General features: G+C 43.3%; 1 protein-coding gene across 2 annotated transcripts in view; it reads right to left on the bottom strand.

The window, feature by feature from the left end:
- USP3 (ubiquitin specific peptidase 3) overlaps window positions 1–14,164 on the bottom strand; it is a 97,183-nt gene extending 83,019 nt beyond the window's left edge. For both annotated transcript variants that reach the window (XM_068963881.1, XM_068963882.1), the window contains exon 1: window positions 13,971–14,164. In XM_068963881.1, the coding sequence (XP_068819982.1) occupies window positions 13,971–14,061 (91 nt within the window). In that variant the 5' untranslated portion in view covers window positions 14,062–14,164. The remainder of the gene's footprint in view (window positions 1–13,970) is intronic.
- Window positions 14,165–24,171: the final 10,007 nt, after the last annotated feature.

Genomic DNA, 24,171 nt, shown 5'->3' with positions numbered 1-24,171 from the left:
GTTGAGCATAATGGGAACCAGATTCTCACTGTTAGAGAAGGGCATTGCAAATGCAGAAAGTGCTGAACTGGAATTAAAGGTATCAAAATGAACTCATGGCTACACAAACACACAAACACAAACAAACATATATATATACACACATACACATTCTCATATTTCTTAATTTCTATTTACTGAGAGATCTTAGGTTATAAACATTATTCCCCACTAAAAGGAATGATGGCTACTTGGAGAAATAACTGATTCCAAGACGTGGGCAGGCTGAGTACAAGATGAGCCAGGAGCACCTTGCCATGCCAGAAAGTAAGGGCTCCAAGAACAATAGGGACATGTCAAAATTATGGCCTAAGAAGGTCTCCACTAGCCAAATCTAGGACAACTTGATCTTCAAAATAAATAGCAATAGGATGTTAAGAAATAAAATGAAAACCTGAGTTCATGTTAATAAAATAAATGAATAAACAAGTGAGTGAGAAAGGAAAGCACGTCCCCATATATACTTAGAAGAAATAAGTTGAAAAATCAACATTCTGCAACCATCCTAGTAACAACTGATTCAATCAAGAATCATCAGTGCATGCTAAATTACTAGATTAATGTTTGATGAGGAATAAGACAATTATACGTAAAATTTCAAAGCATCTGCTACTAATTAGCTATTAATAACAAAAGGAGAAAAGTAACTTTACAACAAAGAACCTTGCAAATATCACCTTAATAAAATAAATATTACCAAAATGAGACAAACCAATTTCTTATGCCTCTCGATATAATGCCCTGAGAAGACACATTGCTTCTGCAGTATTCCTATCAAAACCTTGCACGGCTTGAATCTAAAAAACTCAAGTAGAAGTACACTCTATAGAAATACTCAAGACGTGAAAGACAAAAAAAGAATAAGGAATCATTGGAGACTGAAGGAGACTAAAAGAGTTCACAACAAAATGAAACACATGGTCGTGGGCGAGATGTAGGGGAGATGGGTGGGGCAACACAACTGGGAAATAGCTGTGAAGGACATTATATAAAGACATTATTGAGACAATGGGAGAAATCTGAGAATGGAATGTGCATTCAGTAATGCTACTATATCAGTCATTAAATGTCCTAATTTTAACCAATATCCCATGCTTAGTGAAAAGAAAGTCCTTGTTCTTCAGGGGGGATAAAGCATTCATGGATGAAGGAACATTAGGTTTGCAAATTATTCAGTGATGGGAGTGGGGGGGAATATATAGAAAGAAGGTACACATTTAACACCAAGGTGGCAAAATGTTAACTCATGAATAGGTAAAGAGTACAAGGGAGTTCTTTGTATTATTCTAATAATATTCCTTTAAGTGTGAAAGTGTATCAAAATAAAAAGGGTTTTGAGATTTTTACATTTTTATTCTTTACTTCCTATTAAAAACATACTTTTTGAAAATTACTATAACACAAAGGAAAAGGTTAAATTACCATTGTACAGAGCCAAATAGTACTATAAACCTGGCAGTAATTTCCCTTTATTAATGGATGACAAACTAATCCAGTAAAAATATTATAACAGATTAACTGCAGTAGTCCAAATGACCTTACAACCATGTTTCTTTTATACATCCAAACTCTGGCTCCCAATTTCCCAAGCAGAGCCAAACCTAGAGGCTTATCTACTCTCTCTGCTGACTCTGGTAATAGCAGCAGTATTTTGCTCTGCTTATCAAGGAAGGTAAATCTGAGTTTAAACTTTTACTCAAAAATAGTACTGCAAAATTTCAGTTTTAGTGATTTAACTCTCTAGATGATTACTAATAAAATCCATCTCTGATATGGCAAAGCATGTTTTTACCCTAAAAACTGCATTTAAAAATATTTCATTTAAAAATAAACACTAATTGGGATTCCCTGGTGGTCCAGTGGTTAAGACTCTACACTTCCAATGCAGGAGACGCAGGTTCCATCCCTGGCCAGGGAACTAAGATCCCACATGCTGCACAGCACGGTCAAATAATTTTAACTAATTAAACAAAAATAAACACCAAATTAACCATGGCATACCAATTTCTCTCTTATCTCCTCTCCACCCCATTTCACTAAAATGACAATAAAAAATTAAATCGATAGTGACTCCCAAAGAGAACATGTGAGACAAGCAAACTCCAGCATGCTTTTGGCAGTCAGGAAGAAGCTGAAGGAGCAGTAACAATCTCCATAGCGTTAAGAAAGCTGCAGCCCAAGTGCCAGCAGAGAAGAGTGCGGCCGGGAGGCAGTTGTGGGCTTAGGGACCTGGGGCACAGCAGACAGCAGGGTAAAGGTGGCACTAAGAACAAGGGGCCCAAGGGCTGCAGGAACGATGAGCTCATGGACTTCCTACGTTCTCACGTCAGGACATCAGCGGCCGGGTGTTCAGTTCCCAGAGGGAATGCTGAAAAAATGGTGCGAAAAAATAAATATCCACACGGACGTCTTGACTGCCTTCCTCTAATGAAGAAGGCGGCCTGTTCCCAACTTCACGGTGAAGCCCAATGTATACAAGCCTCACAGAGCTTTTTAGTGCCCCACCCTTACATGAAAAAATAGATAAAATAAGATCCTGTGAAGGAAAGCTCTAGTTTGAAAGAATCCTTTTGAAAAGAAAAAGAGGAACCCAGAAACAAGAGAAACAATGCAGACAGCACAGAAAAGCCTCAGAACAAACTCTAAAACCTAGGAGTGACGAGAGAAGACACTGCGCAACAGCAGCAATAGGATGTATGAAAAACCAATGGTCAGGAAAAGGAGGAGAAGTGCTTAAAAGCAAGAAATATTATTGTCAAAATTCAATAGAAGGGTAGAAGGAAAAATAAAAACAAGGAAATATCTCAGGAACTAGAACCAAAAGGCAAAGAAATAAAAAGATAAGAAAATTACAGGTTCTACGCACAGTGCTCAACATTCAATTAATAGGAGTTGTACAAAGAAAAATGTACAAACTAGGAGATTTAAGTATGGGAAAATTAGTGTACTCTCAAATGCACAGATCGAAAAGTCCCTTGAGAACCCATTACAAGAAAAGAAAAACTAAGCCATGCCAAGACACATCACTCTGAAATTCTGGAACACCAAGGATAAAAGGAATATCCTAAAAGCTTCCAGGAGAAAGAATAAAAGGCTATATATGAAGAAACAGTCATCAAAAAGGCATCACATTTCTTAAAAACACTGAAAGCCTAAACACAAAGGAACACTTCTTTTAAAATTCTAAGAGAGGGACTCCCCTGGTAGTCCAGAGGTTAAGACTGTGCTTCCAATGGGAGAGGCGTGGGTTTGATCCCTAGCTGGGGAACTAAGATCCCACAAGCTGTGCTGGGTCACCAAAAAAAAAAAAAAAAAATTCTAAGAGAAAAATCTTTTCTAACTAACAGTCTATAGTCAACCAAGCAGTCAAGTACAAAGGTAGAATAAAGGTGTCAGACTTAGATGGGATCAAAAATGTGGCTCCCCTGAGAAGGGAGCTCGATGGCATACAATGGTCTAATAAGCCAGGGAAGAGAAAGACCCGGGATCCAGGGAACGGGAGATCTAACACAAGAGGACAGTGAGGGAATCACAGGGTAAAAGCTGTCCAGTCGGCTCAGAGGACAGTCAGCTCAGATGGAAGCGAGGGCACTCTAGGAAGGAGAGCCTCAGGAATGCTACTACTAAGAAATTATGTGTTTAAATGCTTGGAAAATAACATTCATAGATATTTGACTAATGTATACGTTACATTTGGGAGAAAATGTAAAGAAAGTAAAGTAAGCAATTAAAAAAAAAGTAATTACTAACTAAAGGAAAAATAAAATGCCAGGAAAAAAAAAGTAATCACAATATTAATAAAAATTTGTGGTCCGGTCATATTGAGAAATGGAGAGGGGGCAGCTAATGAAATACTAACGTCCTCACGTACCAACACAGGATGTCAAGAGATGCTACCTAAAATGGATAAATTGAAAAATCACAATGTATTACTTAGAAGTATGGGTCAGCATGAGGGAGAAAGCTAACAGAGCTGAAAGGGGTTGTCTGTGGACATCAGGACTGAGGGTGGAGGGAAGGCACCTGCTGTTCTATTTTCAGTCTTCTGATACTATACTGTATGGCGTAACTGTATAATGTACTACTTTTCCAAAACACCAATCTTTAAAAGGTAAACTGATATAACAATCATATCAATTCATGAAGTTGCCTAAACCACTTTTTTTCATCTTAAAAAATGCCTATCACCTATTACACAAAATAAAAATTACAAACGCTGTTTATCATTTGGGGCCAGGCACCTACTGAACTCCCTGTAAACCACAAGGCTAATTTCCAGAGCTAATGGTATGTGTCCTCTACTAGAGAATGTAATTTCAAAGCTGGCCGAAATTTATCATCTATATGTTAACAGAGCCAGATACCTACAGAGCCAGAAGAGAGGGCATCTGGGCCTGCTGATTTCCTACACAGAGGCAAATTCTGATCCATAAGACTGGTCCCCTCACCTGCTCAAGCATTTTACTCTATTTTGAAATGCATTTCTGAAATCAGTCCTCAAAAGCAATTGAAAACAACATATGAAAATAATGTATGTGAAACTACATATGCTCAATTATAATGTACTAAACATCTTTTATTATTCATTCTATCACAGACTCAGACTTGTTCAAACCCACTTTGGTTAAAAAAAAAAAAAGACAACACACCTATGAAGCTATTACGCTTTTATCTGTTCTACAGCCTTCAGCTAAATGCTGGAACTGTGCCCCTACCTACAAATAAGAGGAAAGGGTGGTGGAGAGGATTGAAACTACTCAAGTCAAAGCAGATCACTAAATCAGAGTCAAAATGGCTACTTCTGCCTTTGGAAGACTAGGTACAAATAACCACAGAAAAATTATCAGGAGCTTAGATTGTTGCAAAAATAACTCTCCTTATGAAGCTGATTATACAGACTACGAACACAAAAGCCATGAATCGCTTAAGAAAAATTCTGGCATCCAATATTTCCATTTATTTAATATAGCCAGATCTGATGCAATTCCACACTTTGCCAACAACCTGAGTAAGCAAAGCCATAGTTAAATAGTAAAAGGATTTTCAAAAGAAATGAATCAAGTCATAAATGTAAACACCACACAATTATTATTTCAAAACAAAAGCAAGTGTATACAAGACAAGAAAAGAGGCACACAGGTATTTTATAGGAAGCACTCCCTCCCATAAATCAACAAAGCGTTTAAGACGTTAAGGGACCTCATTATCAAAGACTTTACTCAGAGAGCAGGTTTAATATCTATGTTGTACAATCCTTTTTCTAGCTTTTTGTGGTTATACAGTATAGCTTAGCACTAAGTACAAATCTGGGGGTGGAAGGGGGTGAAATTACCACAGTTGTATTTACTGGTGTGCTGGGAAACTATCCTTTTAAAAATCAATGGGACTATTTATGAAGAAATGGAAATAAAAAACATAAACTGGGCATATACTTATACTCTGCTTAAAGGGCTAGATACCCAGTATTACAGAAAATAGGCACCTGTAAACTCCATTAGCTGTTAAAATTATCTGATGCAAAGCAAGAGTTGGAATTTTTTTTTTACAACCAATAGGTACATTAAAAAAAATCTGACCCACATTTCCCCCAAAATCTATATTAATCATTCAAAGGAAAAAAGTCTCAAAAAATATTTTTTAAATGAGGTTCTAAAAAGACTACACACAAACAAAACACTTGAAATAACTGAAATGAAACTGATGCAGTTAAATTAAATTAGAATTAAATTCTCACAGTATGAATGTTGAGCTCTGGCAGCTACTTCATACACATAAGGTGAAGCTTGAATCTGTTGTTGCAAACAGTTTCTCCAATGCCAAGAGTTCACAATTAACATTCAAAATAATTCAGACGGAAACTAGAGTTAATCTCAGTTTTACTGTGTGACACTAAAATTTAAAAACCACTCAATCAATAATATAAATGTCAGCCCCAGATTAAGTTAAACAGAAGTTCTTTAACAACAACAACAACAAATTAGAATATTTTTCAACATTTATCTATCCATTATCCCAGGGAAACATTCTGTCACCAAAAAAAAAAAAAATTTGCTGCGTAGAAATTTCAGCATGATCTTCACGAACTCTGACCAAAACAAAGGAGATCTATTATCTAAAAAGGAAAACCTGAGCATGGTCAGTAAGAACAAAGATTTAAAGAAGTTAAATCAACAAGTGTCCTATCTTACAATTGGTTAAATTAAACCTGCAGGAACATGACAGTTAATCACCAGCCTGCTCTGCCTGGTGATGAGATAGTTCAAGAACAGTCCATGAAATTAGGAGTCTTCAGGACAGGTCAAGGATAAATAGGCAAGTAGATTTCTAAAGGCTGCCTTAAACCCACCTAGAACAAAGAAAAAATATCAGGAAAGAACATCTACTCAAAATGGAAAGCAGCCTGCTGATAGAGTTATTCAATCCTAAAGCAGAGTACAAAGTCTCTAGATAAAATCCAGTCGGTTATAATATCTTTTCAGAGACACAAGCTGGTTCATATTCAAAATAAACTCTCATTTCCCTCCTCAAAAGGGTCTTAGAAAATTTAATTAGCTAGTGGTGATTAATGGTGAAGCCTTTAGCTAACACAAATACTCAGACAACTACAAATTTCACTTTTCAATGCACAAGTTTTGTTTCAACAAAAGTTTTCAAAATTTGAAGTAGCCTTCTTAAGCTTACCTGTATATTATATATCTGTAAAGAGCAAACACATACCTGTTTTTCAGTATGTCTTAAGTGTGTGGGGCGGGGTGGGGTGGGGGTGGGGAAGGGAAATTTGTTTTAAGCACTGCAGCCTAAAGACTATAAGTAACTTCTACAAGAAATATGATTGGAAAATCTTAAAATATAACGAAATGCAGTCAACAAAAGATACTGCCTAAAAGCAAAGATTCAAATAACCCCTGAGCTACCAGCAGCAAAAGCAAAATTCTCTATCTTAAGAATTCTCTCCCTCCCCCACCCCATAACAAACAACCTCCAAGAAGAATCTTCTCCAGCAGAAACAAAATGAACAAATGGGAGGGGGCCATGTTTATAAAATGACAAAGAGCTCACTGCATTTTATCCTTATCCACAGCTATGGTGAGAAGGCTGGTTCATGATATCTGAACTAAAGTAAAGCTCATTTCAGCCTACAAAAAAATTCAATCTGAACCAAAATTTAGACATTCAAAAACAGTGTTCTTCCAACGGTATTAACAACCTTGTTCCACCTTGCTGGCATTTTAATCAATAAACAGAGGGAGGAAGAGCTAATTAAATATAGAAATTTAAAATAAATTATTTCCAAAATGTAGAATTTAAAATACACTTTCACATCAAAAATCTTCAGAGGAATTACTTCAAGTATGTCTCCAAACACTTATAATCCTTTAAATTATCAAGCAGTAAGTGACTAGATGACAAAATAAAGACCCTGCTTTTAAAAAGGCAAGCAAAAAGTATGGTTTGAATGGTATTTGAATTTAAGTTCTGGGCTATCTCTAATATCCCCAAGCATCTTGAGCAACTCTGTTAATCTTTGTCTCAGTTTCACAATCTATGAAACAGGAAAAACTACAAGGATGGGTAGTTAATTAAATTAGTCAGGATTAAATGCTGGCCAACTGCTTTGAAGTCCCTTTCTGTTGTTCTCAGTTCTCCTCCTACTCAGTAAAACTAGTAGATGAGAAAACATCTGGAATTACTATATACACTAACATCTGCAGACTCACAGCAGTTAAAAGATGACCTCTGTTTACAAGTTTCTAAGCCAAAGATCATTCAACAACCCAGAAAGATTTCAAGATACAATTGCAATAAACAATATTTAGGTAAATTTCCTTTCATTGTGAAAGATACCTTCTCCCTACGTTCTCAAAATAGACTATTAGAAATCACAGGGCATCTTGAGAAGTCTTGGGGCGAAACAATTCTAGGTAAGATGAACAAGCTGTTGCTGCTGCTAATGGTATTCTCAGCATTCTAAGCTGTCAATCAAGGTAAGCTTCATCACAAATAAACCCTCCAAAAAAGTACCAGCCCCTGCTGAGAATCTAAGTACTTCCTTCTAAGCCATCTGTCCAGGAAAGCTCTACTAAAACACCTAGAATGCAGTGGCTCTTGTGTTTAAAGGAGCTATGAATAAACATAAAACACTAAAATACATTAACAATATATAGTTCCCACTTCAAACACTGATAAGCTACTATCCAAGTCCACTTGGATGCTTAGGTTGAACACAAAACCCACGGTCTGGACACAATCAAAGGACACTACTATTTTCTTTCAAAGAAAGAAAATATCTACTATAGCTCAAGAAGTGGGGGAAAACTGCAAAAGAAAAAAACAACACAGGTTAGGGGAAATGCCCTTGTAAATCACTCCCTGATGGAAGAGGGACTCAATTAAATTTTAAAACAGGAATTTACTCAACGAGCTACAAACCAAGTTACTCACTGTTCTGCTCACTGAGCAACAAACACTAGAAAAACATAACTACTTCTAAATTAAGTTTAAAGGATTCAAAATTAATCTATCATATTCCAGTAAAGAAGGAAATCGCTTAAATTTCAAAATGGAAAAAGTAGGATGTTATAAGAGCCTAAGGCTAAAGCTGTAAAAGCAAAGAATGATGAGAATGAGCTATTTTGAGAATAAATGAATAACAAGAAACTGAAACAAACAATTCAAATTCACCCCTCAACCCCGTCCTTTCTTCTGCTGTTAGGCCATGAAGGATATTCTTTGTATACTACTAAGAATACTTATTCGGAGAATAACTTCGGATCCATGTGTCAAAACTTCTTCACAACAGCAAAATGTTAGGCTCAGACCCTAGACTGCAGCCTCTTCAAACGGACACATGGAGCACATTCTAAATCCCAGCTTCTTCACATCTACTACCAATTATTCAGAGACTTTGGAAATAAGCTTAGGCTGCTTTAAAGTTCGAGGGGCTGGGATTCCAGGTGGGATACTGACATAAAAACTAGAAAGACAACTGAGTTTGGCTTAAGCTTACAGATCTTATCGAAAAGTGTATGAAATTTAAATATTAATCTTCAAAAGTATCACAGGCCCACTGATTTTTAACTGTCCCATCCACATTTACTACTAAAATGTCATACCTGCCCATCTATAAACACAGAATGTCAAAAGAATAAATTCATCACACAGAATGTCAAAAGACTTCAAATTCATCATGGTAACAAGACTGCAGATGGTCAGTTCCTCACAATCCAGTCAAACTTTACTTTATAGACTAAAAGCCATGAGTGGCAACTGGTGAAAACATTCTGGGGAGAAGCTCACTTACTATGCTCTCCATTTACTTTAAACACCAAGTTTAAGGCCAATCCAGCCACCATCAAAAGGAAGAAAGTTCCTTCATTCATTAAGCAAATATTTACTGAGTGTCTTATTACATGCTAGGCACTTAATTTCATACAGGATTACTACTAGAGAGCAGTAAATGCATTTGACCTTACAATGAACAAATGACTGATCCTATCTAGAAAATTTAGTCTACTGGGCATGCAAGGTACTTCTTTAGATGTAGGTTGTGAGAGAAATCTGGTACCAAATAACCCCATCACCCCATCAAGGTGATATCTCATTTTTAGCTCAAGCTTTATCACAAATGACAAGTTTATTACCACTGAGATGGGATCAATAATCAGAACTCTATCCAACTAAATGTATCTTCAAAAAAGGATTAATCTCCAATAACCATACCAAACTGCAAAATATTTACTTAATCTACACTTACTTTTTTTAGGTAATGTGAGGGCAAGTGTGTACTAGAAACTATAAGAGGATTTCTCAACTCTTTAAAGAATCAGGGAAAAATTTTTCATGCCTATGCTATTAAAATATCTGCAATTTAACTGGCTATTTAACCCAAACCCTTAAAGTCTTTGGCTCACCTTAGTTATGAAAACAGTTGTGTTTAGAGCATCTTTTTAACCAATCTGGGTTTTCTCCCCAGTATTTTGCCACTGGTTCAACCCTTTTACCCACACACACATACACAAATGAAATGCCCAAGTCTCCAGCTTCTGAAGATAACATCTGGTACGTGCACTTAACAAAAACCTTGAAAGAATGACCTCGTTTTTATTTAAAACATTTTCATTTAAAAACGAGAACGAATTTAGCAAAATTAAGACATAAATCAACTTTTACCTTATTAGGAGATTACTATTTTCAACACTTACCTTAAGCCACAACATGGATTTAACTTCTAACCAGTTAGCTTCCTGTCTCTCCCCAACTAGATTAGACTGCAACTTTTTTGAGAGCAAGGGACTGACTACTGGACTCCATCATCCCAGCTTATATATTATAAATTCTATGACTCTCCACTCAGACATAAATGCAGCTAGTTTTAAGACCTTAAGGAATTCTTTAATATTTGAAAGCTTTTTTGATAAGAGTAGCTGTCCTTAACTGTTAGTATTGTTGTATACAAGTGGGTTCTCAGAGTGTGATCCTGAGCCCCTGAGGGTTTCCAAAACCCTTCAAGGGTACATGAGGTCAAACTATTTTCATAAATAATACTGATGTTACTTTTATTCTCTACCCTTAATCTCTCACAAGCATGCAGTGGAGTTTTCCAGAGGCTACCCAATGTGTGATATCTCAGGAGACCCAAGGCAAAGGCAGATGTAAAAATCCAGCTGTCTTCTATTAAGCCAAACAACAAAGACAGTTACAAAAATTAAAATAACGCCAATCTTCTCACCAAATTTTTATTTTGAAAATTTACGTAAATTACTATTTGTTAACAGGTAATGGATTTATTATTAATTGTAAAGGATATAATAAATATACGTTATTTATAAATATAATTTTCAGTACAACAAATATCAATAGCTATAAGCCATACAAACAAAGGCTCTTTGGGTTCTCAATAATTTTAAGAGGGTAAAAGAGGCCTGAAAACAAAAAAGTTTGAGAACCGCTGTGGTACACAATTACATAACATATACAATAATATGTACCAAGGGCTTTCCACAGATAAGAAGCTCAAGTTAATTCCGAAGTATAATTACTTCTTACAACCCCTAATCTTGTTGAGTAATAGATCTCCTTGCAAAGCATAATTCAGCATAAAGCCAGTCTGTCCCAGTCCCTATTTAAGGGGCTTTAGATACTTAAGTATTCAGAGTCTTTTTTATAAAGATGTTCTGACCTATAAAACCACCTATTACTTGAATAGTGTTTGGACTCTCTCAAAGTTTGCACAAAAATTACCTTGTGCATCCTAACAACCTGTGAAGTAAATGTTAAGTATTACCCCCCCCCCTTTTTTTTTTTTTACAAATACCGTAAGACTTAGGCTCAAAGGAAACAGAACTACTTTCCAAGGATGTATTGCTACCTAGAAGAGCCTAGGATGTTGGTCTTTTGCAATATGCTTGGCTGCCTTGAGGCTGTTTCACTGTGATGTAACTGCAAGCTCCCAAAGAAAACAGGGCAAGGGCATTACTTTTATTGTCCCAGTGCCAAAACAGGGATTTTCCCCTCCCTAAAAAGAACACAATCAGACTCAGCACTCGGTCACCACGTTATTCCACACACTGGCTACTCTTTTCATGCCCTACCGAAAAGAAAAGGAAAGAAGACATTTGAGAGTGTTGGAGAATAAATACCAGAATACATAACACTCCAAGATGATGAATTAGCCAAAGACTCATAGTTAATAATCGTTCAATCACTGAAACAACAGGCAGGCAAGAACAAGATCAAGCTCAATATAAAAATATGAGATTATATCAATAAATGGATGCCAATAGGTTAGTGGGAGGCCCGCATGAAATGGGTTCAATTCACAGAACTTGAGCAGAAGGAAAAAATCCACAGAAAGTTGCAAAACTAGCTTTATTGGTTCTACAAATGAAAGCACATGACTAAAATCACCCTCCCAAAGCAATGTCAGAGACAAACTTTGTTGCAAGATGCAAAGATGCCATCTTAGCCCTTGGACAGAAATAGCCCCTCCCTTAGAGCTAGCCATGCTAGTTTGTTCTTCATATCAGCACAAGCCTCTAAGTTATGTTCCATTTTAACTTAAGTTCCTCAAGAGATGTTCAATCTTCTGCACCTTTCCCACAGTCAAGTGGACGCCCTGACTGCAAAGGCAAGGCTGACTCACAACAGGATATCTGTCACGTGCATAAACTCTTTTCCTTTTTCTAGATGCATGTGCCCAATGAGGCCATTTTAAAATTTGATGGGAGTCTACCTAGAAAAAGCCATAAGGGAGCTGTCTGCTTTGTATCCCTGTAGAAAGTAATCCACAGAGAAAGTAATTTCATCATTCCTCATGAGGTATGCTTTTACTAGTGTTTACTTTGGTCATTTCTTCCCCCAAATCTCTTGGGGAAAAAAAAAGAAAGACGTAACTTACCACAATCGCAGCACCACAGCTACAATTAGAGCGAATGCAACATCAACTAATAAAGCAATTTGACACACCTTTTTTGTTGTTTCATACTCAACATTCACTGTAGAAGAAACATTCGTTGGTAAGTTTTCTGCACCCTCATAAAAGAACTGCAATACTGCACTGCAAAATCAATTAACCGGTTATAATCTTTATGGGCTTCGTGCAGAAAAAGACAATCTGACTTTACAAAGGCAAGCAAAGCATCAAACCTCTCAGAGCTCAAGGAAGCCACAGTTATCTAGACACCTTATACAGGGTACATTTTTCTTTGTGGCTGTTGCCTGTGATTTTCTTCAAGGACATAATAATCACCATTTAAGAAGTAACCTGTCAAAAGTGTTAAGGCATTCTCTAAACTATCTTCCTAGCTCCGGCCCATAATGAGAAACGTCACACAGCTAAACCGTACCACTGCTCTTTTCTTCTCTTTATTTCTTCAAATGAACTTAAGATTTTTGAAATGCACAATTTACATTCTACACTCCAACCCAAGCTGCCACCGATTATCTCAAAGCTAATAAACAAAGACTCTATCGGCTGCACCAGGGCCCTACCAGGAAGTAATCAAAGCAGTGTGGCCGGTGCGATCCTAAGTCGCTAGAGCAGACAATAAGAGGGCACTGGGGCTTCCAAGAGGCCCGGGCAGGAGTTAAGATGCTTAAGCAATGCAAAAGCATTACACAAACCTAATAACTGTCCTCCAGCACATGGACTCGGAAATCCCAAAGCAGTTTCAACCCACCAAGACGACCTGAAAGGCAGCGCGAGCCGCCCCTCCAAAGCAGCTGCTCCATCAGCCTTCTGAGCTTTTTTAACCCTCAGCCTGTTTTCAAACTTCCCCCTCCCGTGTTGATGAAAGCCTCTGACCTCGGCTTCCCGAGTTCTGAGCACCTCGCGGGGTCGCGGCTCCCGCCCACCGGGCGTAGATCGGGTCGCTGGAACACAGGGGGAAGCGAAAGGAAGCGGGGCGGGAGCAGGTAGCGAAGGGCCCCAGCGCGCTCAGCAACCCAGACAAAGCTGCCCCCAAGAGCGGAGCTTTTCCTGTCCGGTAGAGGAGGGGACACAACTTGGGCCCCGCCACACGTGCGGCCGCCTTGTGGGGGCCGGACACCCACTTCCCGCAGCCCTTCGACCCGGCGACACGGGCCAGCACAGCCCCCAGCCATTGCCGGGCGACGCGGGGGCGCGAGCCGCAGGCCAGGGTCCCGGCTCGCCGCCGTCCCCACGCGCTCGTGGCCCCCGCGGGCTCTCATCCCTCGCGGGCCTCTCCTTCGCCGGCCGGACCGTCGGGCCACGGGAAACAAAGGAGCCGCCGCCGCCGCTCCGCCCGCCGCCGCTCCGCACGCCTCACCGCGTACCCCTCCCCAGCCACCGGGCCCGGCTTGCCCGCACCACTTCCCGAGTCCGCGCGTCCGCCGCCCGCGGCCCCTAGACGGCAGGCCCGGCGGAGCCGGGGCCTCGGGTGCGTTGCAGGGCCGCCTGGGGCCGCACTCACCGCTGCAGCACCAGGACGACGGGGAGCCGTTGGGGAACTTGGCTGAGTCCGGAGCGATGCAGACGCTGGAGCTCAGGTGCGGACACTCCATGGCCACCAGGAGAGCTGCGAGAAGGACTGAGGCTCCGGGACCCGGCGAGGCGGGGGCGGAGGAACTCCGAAGACTCCGTCTGGGGTCGCTCCTCGCCGGGCGCTCGGCCGACGGCGGCTGCGTCCCGAGCCCTTGCGTCAAAGAAAGCAAAAGCTTCCGGGCGCCGGGTTTTCTCGCCCGCCGTCTCCCGATGTCCGGCTCCGGAAAACGTGGTACTCCGGGATCCGGGTCCTGCCGCCACCCCTAGGTTGGGGGCTTCCGTCTTCCCAGGCCGGCCCCGCCCCGCCCCTGGGTAGGCCCCGCCTCCAGGCCCGGCCCCGCCCCCGTCTCCCCCAGCTGGGTGGGGTCCGCGCGCTCGCAGGCGGATGACCCAGAGTCAGACTGCGCTGGGAAGTGGCTTTCCCAACTCCTCTACCCCGAGCAGCCGCGGCTTCCCCCGGCCCCGAGAAGGGTGGGGCGCCAAGCCGGGGCACACCGGGCCGGTCCGCTGCTTTTTCCCCGGCCTGGGCGAGCGCTCGCAGTCAGAAAACTGATCCTGCGTAATGAGATGGTCTGACTACACCGGGGTAGAAAATCTGGTCACGAAAGAAAGTGTGAAGAAGAAAATAAAAACCACATGGGCAGACAGAGAGCCCCCATTTTACACACTGTGGCTCAGACTCAGAGAGGTTAAAGGCCTGGCCCCCGGTGGCCCAGAGGGCTGCATGGGTCCCAGAGCAGTACTGGTTTAGTGGTCTGCTCCCTGCGGCAGGTACCATACTGACCGGGTTCTGGTTCTCGACTAGGTTCTAGACATGTGGCCTCAGCCAACCACTTAGGTGCGAGATGGCGGGGGCGATCGTGAACCTGGGTTCAAACCCTGTCACTATGAATCACTATTGGCCTTACCTCGAGCATATGATCGGACATTCAGATCTCAACGTCCAGTTTAAGTTTAAGCGAGATAGCTGTAACCTAGGTTTGCTGAGCGGGCGGTCCCGGTGATCAGGTGATAAAAAGGGAAGGGATCTAACGTTTGTTAAACACCCACTGCTGTCTCCTAGCCAGGCACTTAACACACAATACCTCATTTCAATCGCGCACCACCCCGCCAGCTGCTGTTACCATCCTCCCTTTTTACAGCTGGGGAAACCGAGCCTTTAATTAGTTAATCCGCGCCGGGATTGGATCCCCGCCTCTCTGACCTCTCCGTCCAAAAAAGAGCATAGGGCAAGCCTCAAGAGGCCGCTAGGGCAAGCGCTACACCCAAGCGAGCCCGCGACCTCTCCGGGGAACAGCCTTGAGGGCGTCCCGGGCTGTTAGAAACAGTGCCTCAAAGTTGGGGCTCCTTGTAAAACCCGGCGAAGGAGCAACAGGCCAGGAGGCGGGGAGAGGGGAGGTTGATGTGGCAATCCTGCGGGCTGGGAGAGAGGAGGAAGGAGGGTCAGGAAATGATTAACCGGGCCGGGAAGAGGTTAGAGCGGGGCACCTCCCCGTAGTCAGTCCTGGAGCAGTCGAGGGATGCCCTCAGTCACCTCTCACGACTCGCCATCCCCCGCACCACCCGCCGCCACTCTGCTTCTGCCTCGTGCTCCTCTGCCTAGGTGTACACTCACCTGCAGCATCTCTGCGGACACTTTCCCCCTCCTCCCCCACCCCATATCCCCCTAGTATTTCCAACTCCTCCGCCAACCCTCTTTGGTTGCTTCCCAAGCTTTACTTGACTGCTTTAGAGCAAGCCATATGGAGGTTTTATGACAGTGACAGAGTTGTGGAAATTGCAGCCGCTCAGATCCTAGTTCAGTCGCCTACTTGATGACCAACTTTAGCAAGTATCTCTAGTCCTCCCAAGCCCCCCCTTTTCTTTCCATCCGTAAAACTGGGAAGATAATACTTATCTCACAAGAAGGATGTGAGAAGTCATGAGAATTGCCACCCCATAGTAGGTAGTCAATAATTTATAGTTTTCCAATGCTGCAAATAGTGCTTGAATAATAGTGGCTAAACCAACAACGAAATTTAAAGTTTTTACATTAAAAATGTTTTAAAATTATAGCTTTTTAAAAAATGGCAGCAGGTGAGAGAATAATTCCTAAGAAGGGGGAGAATAAACAATAAATGTGACCTCAGCTCAGGCTGTCCCAAGCCTCTCCTCCTATCAACCGATTCTTATCCTAGCACTAGTTGGATCAAGCCCTATTTCCCTCTGGACACCTACCCCCATTTATCATTCATGCCCCCTCATTTAACCCTGAAACATGCCCTGAGCTCATGCTGGTCTTCCCTCTAGCATGTAATGTTTCCCTTTTCACCTTCATGAAAACTCAGTTTCCTTGTCATCTAGATCTCAGCTTAAACATCACTTCCTCAAGGGAGTCTTTCCTGACCCTGCCCCACATCCTGGTTCCCTCCAGGTGTGCGATGCCCTTGTCTGCCCCCATATTCCTCCTTTTAAAACACTCTTCAGGCGTGTATTTATTTAATGTCTGTCTTCCCCTTGACGGTCCGTAAGGGTAGCAAACAAGTCCTGCTGGTTTCCTGCTGTACTCCTAGGAGTGGAACATGGAGGGTATCCAGTAAGCGAGAGTTAGATCATCAAGGAGTGATCGATTAGCAATGTCTACCATGGGCAGATGGTTAGGAAGTGGCCCAGTATATGGCAAGTAATTGTCCTGCTTAACCTCTCTTAATCTCTAAACTTCCCTTCAGCTTTGAATTTATGATTTTAACAGTATCAAGAATGTGAATATACCTTGTAAGGTGCAAACTGGAGGGGTGGAGGGGGGAGAGGTGGCTGAGGGGAAAGGAAAAGTTTTATTAGTCTTCTCTCTTTAACTAGAATAGAAACCTCTTCAAGCAGGGGTCCTAACTTAATCATCCCTGACTACTGTGGATCACAGAGGGGTAACTATGACTATCAGGCAGTTCAGAAAAGCTGGGCAAAATCAGAAGACGCTCCTGGGACGTTTGCTTGGTTTACCTAAAACTTTACTGTGTCTCTGAAAGTTTTCATACTGTTAAAAAAAATTTTTTTTAATCCTCGTGGTGAGTAAATGTGTCAAAAGGGGGAAGACCACGGGTCATACTGGGGAATCTGCCTTTTTAGTCCCTCCTTTCTTCAGCTGCGTTTATTCCAGTGTTCGCTGTTTGATTCTTGGCCTGCATCCCTCTGGCGCTGGGGAATTCTGACTTACAGGAGGGTGAGCCCGGTGGTGCTGAGCCAGCCTCCATCACCGGTGCCGAGAACACGCAGCCTCTGGAGTCCCCTCAGGGGCGGTCGCGGCGGAGGGGTTAGGAATAGGAGGAGAGAACGGCTCTTGCCCGCAGAGGCGGGCGAGTTTTAAAAGTCTGCATTTTTCAGAGGAGAGGAATGAACAAGTCCAACCGTATTATCAAATGTATTTCTTTTAGAGGGGATATCTATATAAAGGGGGGTGGGGAGAAGGGGCTGAGCCTGGAGCGGGAAGGGGGCAGCTGGGGAGGGGGATATACGTTGCCGAGGGAACCAAGATCAGGACCCTTCTCAAGGTTGTCAAGACCATCCTCATCTAACTTTTAGACTCCAGGCTTCTGGCAGAATCGGTGGTCCCGAAGCAAGGATAACAAGCTGACCGGGCCCTGGGGAAGATGTGTTATTGAAAACACCAAGAGAGCTGGGTTAATGATTTACCTTAGAGATTTTCCTAGGAGCAAAATCTCCTTAGACAACTCAGGAGGAGGCTTGGCAGGTATTCAGAAGGAGGGGAACAGGGTGAGGAGCGGAAGCTCAGGGACACTTTTAACAGCTTGTTTAATTTTACAAGAGGCACTTATCTGATACTTCCTTGCTTGTTTACTTGTTTATCTATTGTCAGTCTCCTCCAGGAGAACAGAGACCTTGCTAGGCCTGTTCAATGCCTGATTTCCAGCTCCTGGATTTCAGCCTGATGCATGGCAGGCAGGTCCTTAGTAACTATTTCTTGAATGATTAAATCAATGATGGGGCTGGGGGTGGGCTTCAGCCAGCTAGCCATCACTGGCTGTCATTCTCTCAGTTCTTTTCATTTACCCCTTTCTATTATCTCCCTCGGAGAAGGCAATGGCACCCCACTCCAGTACTCTTGCCTGGAAACTCCCATGGATGGAGGAGTCTGGTAGGCTGCAGTCCATGGGGTCGCTGAGAGTTGGACACGACTCAGTGACTTCACTTTCACTTTTCACTTTCATGCATTAGAGAAGGAAATGGCAACCCACTCCAGTGTTCTCGCCTGGAGAATCCCAAGGATGGCGGAGCCTGGTGGGCTGCCGTCTATGGGGTCGCACAGAGTCGGACACGACTGAAGCGACTTAGCAGCAGCAGCAGCAGCAGCATTATCTCCCTGCCCCAGATTCTTCAGTGACTCCCCATGTGTGGCAAGATAAAACTGGAAACTCACTGCCGTCACAGTCACGCATCCCTTCTCTTTTGTTAAAGCTTAAAAAAAAAAAAAACCCCTATTCCAGCAATATCTAAAACGTTGTTGTTATTTAGTCACTAAGTCAGGTCCAACTCTGCGATCCCATGGACTGTAGCCCTCCAGGCTCCTCTGTCCGTGGGATTTCCCAGGCAAGAATACTGGAGTGGGGTGCCATTTTATTCTCCAGGGGATCGCCCCCTCTCCCCCTGCCCCGCTCAGGGATCTTCCCTGAGTCTCTTGCATCGGCAGGCAGATTCTTCACCACTGAGCCACCAGAGAAGCCCTAATATCTAAAATAGCTCCCTTATTTTAGAAAATGTGCTTTTCTCCCCCACTTTCCCTTCTGCTTGGCCAGCTGACTCCTCTCCCATGAAGCATATAGCCTCCTCAGAGAAGCCCTCCACCATTCACTCAAGACTAAGCCTTCCCTTCACACCATCACTCACTCCATTCCCGCAGCCTGCACGTGCTGTTGGGTTTTCCTGTTTTCTGTTTCAGTCTCCTTTGGGAGCAGATGCTTTTCTTTTCGATTGTGGATCCTAGGCAACGAGTTCAGCAACTGAAGATATAAGAAAAAGATTATTGATTAAATGTTGGAAGTGCCCCTTTCAAGAGTGATTATATCAATCATTGTGTGTAATATTCCCCTAGGGATTCACTGAAAGGTGCCAGATATTCTATCAAGTGATTTTCATTTCTTCTTAAATCCCTACAGCAAATATCTTAGATACAGGTATAATCCTTTCCTTTTTACTAATGAAAGACCTAAAGCTCAAAGAAGATTTAAATAATTGCACAAGTACACACAATACGTAATTGCTCTTTCATCAAAAGTGGTTTTCACCCCTCACACACATGGTCAGATAAATAATTTTGCAGTATTTTCTGGGGGTAGCTGAAGTTCCTAACAATGAAGAAAATTCTTAGGAACCACAGGACACAGAAAAACCTTCTGAGTAACTAAAGAATTTATGTTCAGCACCATTATCATAATCATTGTATAATGAACATCTAAATTTGTATTCCTTTTAACGCTTTTCCTCTTTGTCATTGAAATGTGAACTTCAAGGCAGTTTTATGAAGGAGATGAGGTTTTCTTGTTTAAAAACCCACTTTGCAGCTAAAGCACTGACCAACTATGCAAAACCAAATGGCTCCAGCAGCAAACAACTCTAATAAGTGAAGGAATCACCCTTCTCTCTGGGCCCCAGTCTCCCATTGGTAAAATCAGGGAGTTGAACCCCCTGGGCCTTGCCGATCCCCAAGGGCCATTCTAGAGCGGACATCCATTGATCCTGTGATAGCTCACAGCCACCAAGTGACATTGGCAGAAATAAGCCCATCCTTGTATCCTTCGGCAGTGACTGCTAACTGTTCACCCTAAATTTTTTTTTTTTTAAGACTGACTCTTTTTAAAATTAGCCATTTATTTAGCTGCGCTGTGTCTTCATTGTGCAAGGGCCTTCTCTAGTTGTGGTGAGAGGGGGCTACTCTCTAGTTGCAGTCTGTGAGCTTCTCCTTGCAGCAGCTGCTTCTCTTGGTCAGAGCACAGGTTCTAGAGCACATGGTGTCCAGTAGCTGCAGCTCTCAGGCTCTAGAGCACAAGCTCAGTAGCTGTTTTGCACGGACTTAGTTGCCCCAGGGCATGTGGAAGCCTCCTGGATCAGGAATTGAAGCCGTGTTCCCTGCATTGGCAGATGGATTCTTAGCCACTGGCGCACCAGGGAAGTTCCCCAAATCTGTTTTCTTTTCCTCCTAGGTTCAGAAAAGACATTTCTCAGCTTCCTTTATAGCTGGGTGTAGTCATTTTTATTCAATAGACTGAGCAGAAATCACTGGCTGGCACTGTGGACAGCTGCCCATGACAAAAATACTTCAGTGTAGAGTTTTGCTTATCAACACGTGGAGGAAATATATTAGGTCAGGTCCAGGAAGAAATGTTGGGTCTTCTAGGCTTCAGACGAAAGAAAGTCTGCTCCTCCTTTCTGTTGCTCTTCAACCATTTGTTCATTTATTCAACAAATATTGTCTGTACTCCTGCCACATGCCAGGCACTAAAAGTACAAAGACTTGGAGCTATGAGCTATGTGGGGACCTCCTCTGTTGACATCCCTTTGCCACTATCAAGATGGAAAGTATAATATCACTGCTTTCCCCTTGCTTCTTCAGTGACCGACTGGACATCAGATCCTCTGAATTTTAAAGTGCTGTCTAGACATGGAGTCTTAAGCCTTAAAATTGTGAAAATGACTTCATACTTAAAGGGCCTGGCTTGGTGCTTGGTATACAGTAGACCCTCAATGAATGTCCATTTCCTTGACTCCTTGTCTAGTAGGAGGGTTGATGTGGGAAATGGCGGATGGTAGCCTGAAAGCACTGATAGCCCAGAAGGGCAGATTTTTTGTCCTTTTAAAAGGAACCCAGGACAGATTATTCATTCAATAAATATCACTGATGCTCAAGACTCACAGAATACAAAACTGAAGCAACACGAAGTCCCATCCTCAAAGGGACAAGGAAAGGAGCAAGAGAAACAGACAAGCAAAGAGGTAATTGCAACCCAGCATGATAAGTGCTATGACGGGAAGTACAGGATGTTGCCTAGCCACAAACAAGGGGCAACCCACCCAAGCGGGTGGGTGGGGGTGGGGGAAGCATCAGGCAAGACTTCCTGGAGGAAGTAACATATGACCCGAGCCGTGAATGATACACAGACGTTAACCAGGTAGGGTGGGGGAGGGGGACATAGCTTCCCAGGCAGAGGGAACTGTACCTGCAAAGATTCAGAGACTCAGAGAGAGTCTGAGACTGCCAGTCTGGCTGGAGAGTCGTGTGCAAGGAGGTAGAAAGCTGGGAGGTGAGGTCAGCAAGGAAGACAGAAAGACGTAAAGGGCTACTGACTCTCTGGAGCAGAGAACTGCCATGATAGAGAAATCTGGGTCCCCAGGATTCAGGAATCTGTCAGGGGTTGCACTCTGCCAGGTCTTGGGAGAAGGTATAAGGGTGCCGAGATGCAGTGATAAGACAGAGGAAAGAAGGGAACCGCTAACAGTCTGTAAGATGTTCACCTGCATTAGTGATCTGAGAAATGGAAAATGAAATCCACAGCGCACACCTAGGTAGAGCCAAATAGGAGAGATTAGAATGCAGATGCGACTCCCCCCCGCCCCGCCCACTGTAATCATTACTGGACCCCGACACTGTGTCCTCTGGGAGCCTACAAACCCCTGGGAGGGAGAGGCTCATATGCTTTAAGAAGTAGGATTTGGGTGGAGAAAAGAATCCTAGACTTAGAGAACCTCTACCTCTGCCTAATCTAATCTGAACCTCTGTCTGAACCTTATCTAATCTGACAATTCAGCTATCTGAAAAGTGAAGTCCTGTGTACGACTCTTTGCGACCCCATGGACTGTAGCCTACCAGGCTCCTCCCTCCATGGGATTCTCCAGGCAAGAGTACTGGAGTGGGTTGCCATTTCCTTCTCCAGGGGATCTTCCTGACCCAGGGATCAAACCCAGGTCTCCCGCATTCCAGGCAGGCGCCTTAACCTCTGAGCCACCAGGAAAGCCCTGAACATTATCTAATCTGACAATTCAGCTATCTGGAGTATCCAGCTAACCAGAAAATGAAATTCTCACATAGCCAGATCATCGGTTTTTATAGTCCCAGACCCTCCCATGAGGTGCCTGGTGCACTGGAAAGAAGTGGGGCTTTGGGTCTGCTCAGGTTGGGGTCCTGCTTCCACCACTGGCCTGCTGTGTGACCTCAGCCAGCACCCTGACCTCTCTGGAGCCTCCATCTATGAAATGGGAACAATAATACCTGCTCGCAAAATGGTGATTTTCCTGCTCTGTCTCCCTTAGCCAAATACTTAAAAATATATATTCACTTATTTATTTATTTATCTGGCTGTGCCGTGTCTTAGTTGCAGCACATGGGATTTTCAATCTCTGTTGTGGCAGGTGGGATCTTCAGTTGTGGCACGGGGATCTAGTTCCCTGACCAGGGATCGAACCCCTGCATCAAGAGCACAGAGTCTTAGCCACTGGACCACCAAGGAAATCCCTCCCTTAGCCAAATACTTAATGTTTGGAAACAAAGAGCAGGGGTCCATGTATCATGGTCAGAACCATTTTTTTGAAGTCACCAATACCCATAATTTATGCATTTATGCAATCACACGAAAGGTTATAAGCATATTTACTAATTCTGTCATCTAGAAAGCTCTGCTGTGGTTGACCCAGTTATAAATTGGCAACAACAGAAAAAAAAAGATATTTCACCTTTTTTTTCATCCAAAGAACAATGACGGAAAAGTAAGGAAAGGGCCTTAGAGCCCGTTCAGCCTTTCTCAGTTCCCTGTATAGCGGCTGGTGCTTTCAGGCTGGAAATGGAGATCAGAGGTAACAAGACTTAGTGGAAAACTACCCTAAGAACCCTTAGGGCAGAATGATTAGAGAACTGGAAGGGCCAGAAGTTTCACAGAGGAGGAGACTGGTCCTAGAGAGGTGACGCTCTTGTCCAGCAACAGAGAGTCCTCTGGGTAACTCTGGATGCCAGAGTGCTCTTTGCTTGCCAGAGTCTGTGCAAAGCAAAGTTGAAAAAGAGATTTTTCACGCGTCTTATTTGACTTTTCCTGTGTGCGTAGGATGCGCAAGCTGATTCCAATGCAGAAAGAGATGACTACAGAGGGCAGGCTTGGGCTTCCCAGGGGGTGCTAGCAGTAAGAACCTGCCTGTCAATGAAGGAGACACAAGAGACACAGGTTTGATCCCTGGGTCAGGAAGATCTCCTGAGAAGGGCATGGCAACCCACGCCAGCATTTTTCCCTGGAGAATCCCATGGACTGAGGAGCTTGGTGGGCTACAGTCACAACTGAAGTGACTTAACACACACACTCACACACACAGGCAGACTTGCTTCCCCTACACCCCCCCAGACTGGTCCTAGGTGCTCACCTTCCACATGCATCGCCAGTTCTGCCTGTGGTTGTCCATAATGGGTATTTTTATTGTTGACATCCTGATATTAACTTGGTTATAGTCATTTACCTCTTTTTCTTATCACTGAATCAAAAAACCAATTATGTGAATTGAATGCCCAGGCAATCGGGTTCTCAGTTTCACTGAGGTTTTACAGCACTTCAAAGTCAACTTCATCTGTACTTCCTTAAACAAGACTTTCAAAGTCAGAAAAGAGCCTGAATCTGTAACAGGCAGGGGGCACTTACTGTGCCTTGGCTGAGATGCAAAGACTGTTCTTTCTCCTGTCTCAGAGTACATTTCCTTTCCATTTCCCCTGCCCATGCCCACCACCTCCTCCCACCCCAGGACCCTCAGTGTTTCCTATTGGACCACACCTCCCCGGTATCCAGCCAGAAAAACACAAAATCAGGACACTCCCTTCTCTGAACCCTAGCCACAGGCCTTGAAGGGGCCTCACCCTCAGCCTGTGCTAAGACTTGGAGCTTCCATGGCTGGAGCCCATCCTCTAAATGTCCCCTGCTGAGTGGCCAGCCTGCAGTGGGTCTTGGCCAAAGAAGGGAGGAACCACACAAAGGCCACATCCCCACCTCCTGCTGCCAGTTCTCACTGCAAACTTGCGCCACCCCTTCCTGCCTGTGCTCTTCTGGAAGCTGTCGGCAGCTGCCCACCGCTCCCAGGAGCAAGCCTAGAGCCTTCCGTGGCCTCAAGGC

The sequence above is a fragment of the Capricornis sumatraensis genome, chromosome 2 (assembly GCF_032405125.1).
Source record: "Capricornis sumatraensis isolate serow.1 chromosome 2, serow.2, whole genome shotgun sequence".
In the NCBI taxonomy this organism is placed as follows: domain Eukaryota; kingdom Metazoa; phylum Chordata; class Mammalia; order Artiodactyla; family Bovidae; genus Capricornis; species Capricornis sumatraensis.
The sequence above is the reverse complement of the archived record's forward strand: the minus strand, read 5'-3'. Positions and strand labels throughout refer to the sequence as shown.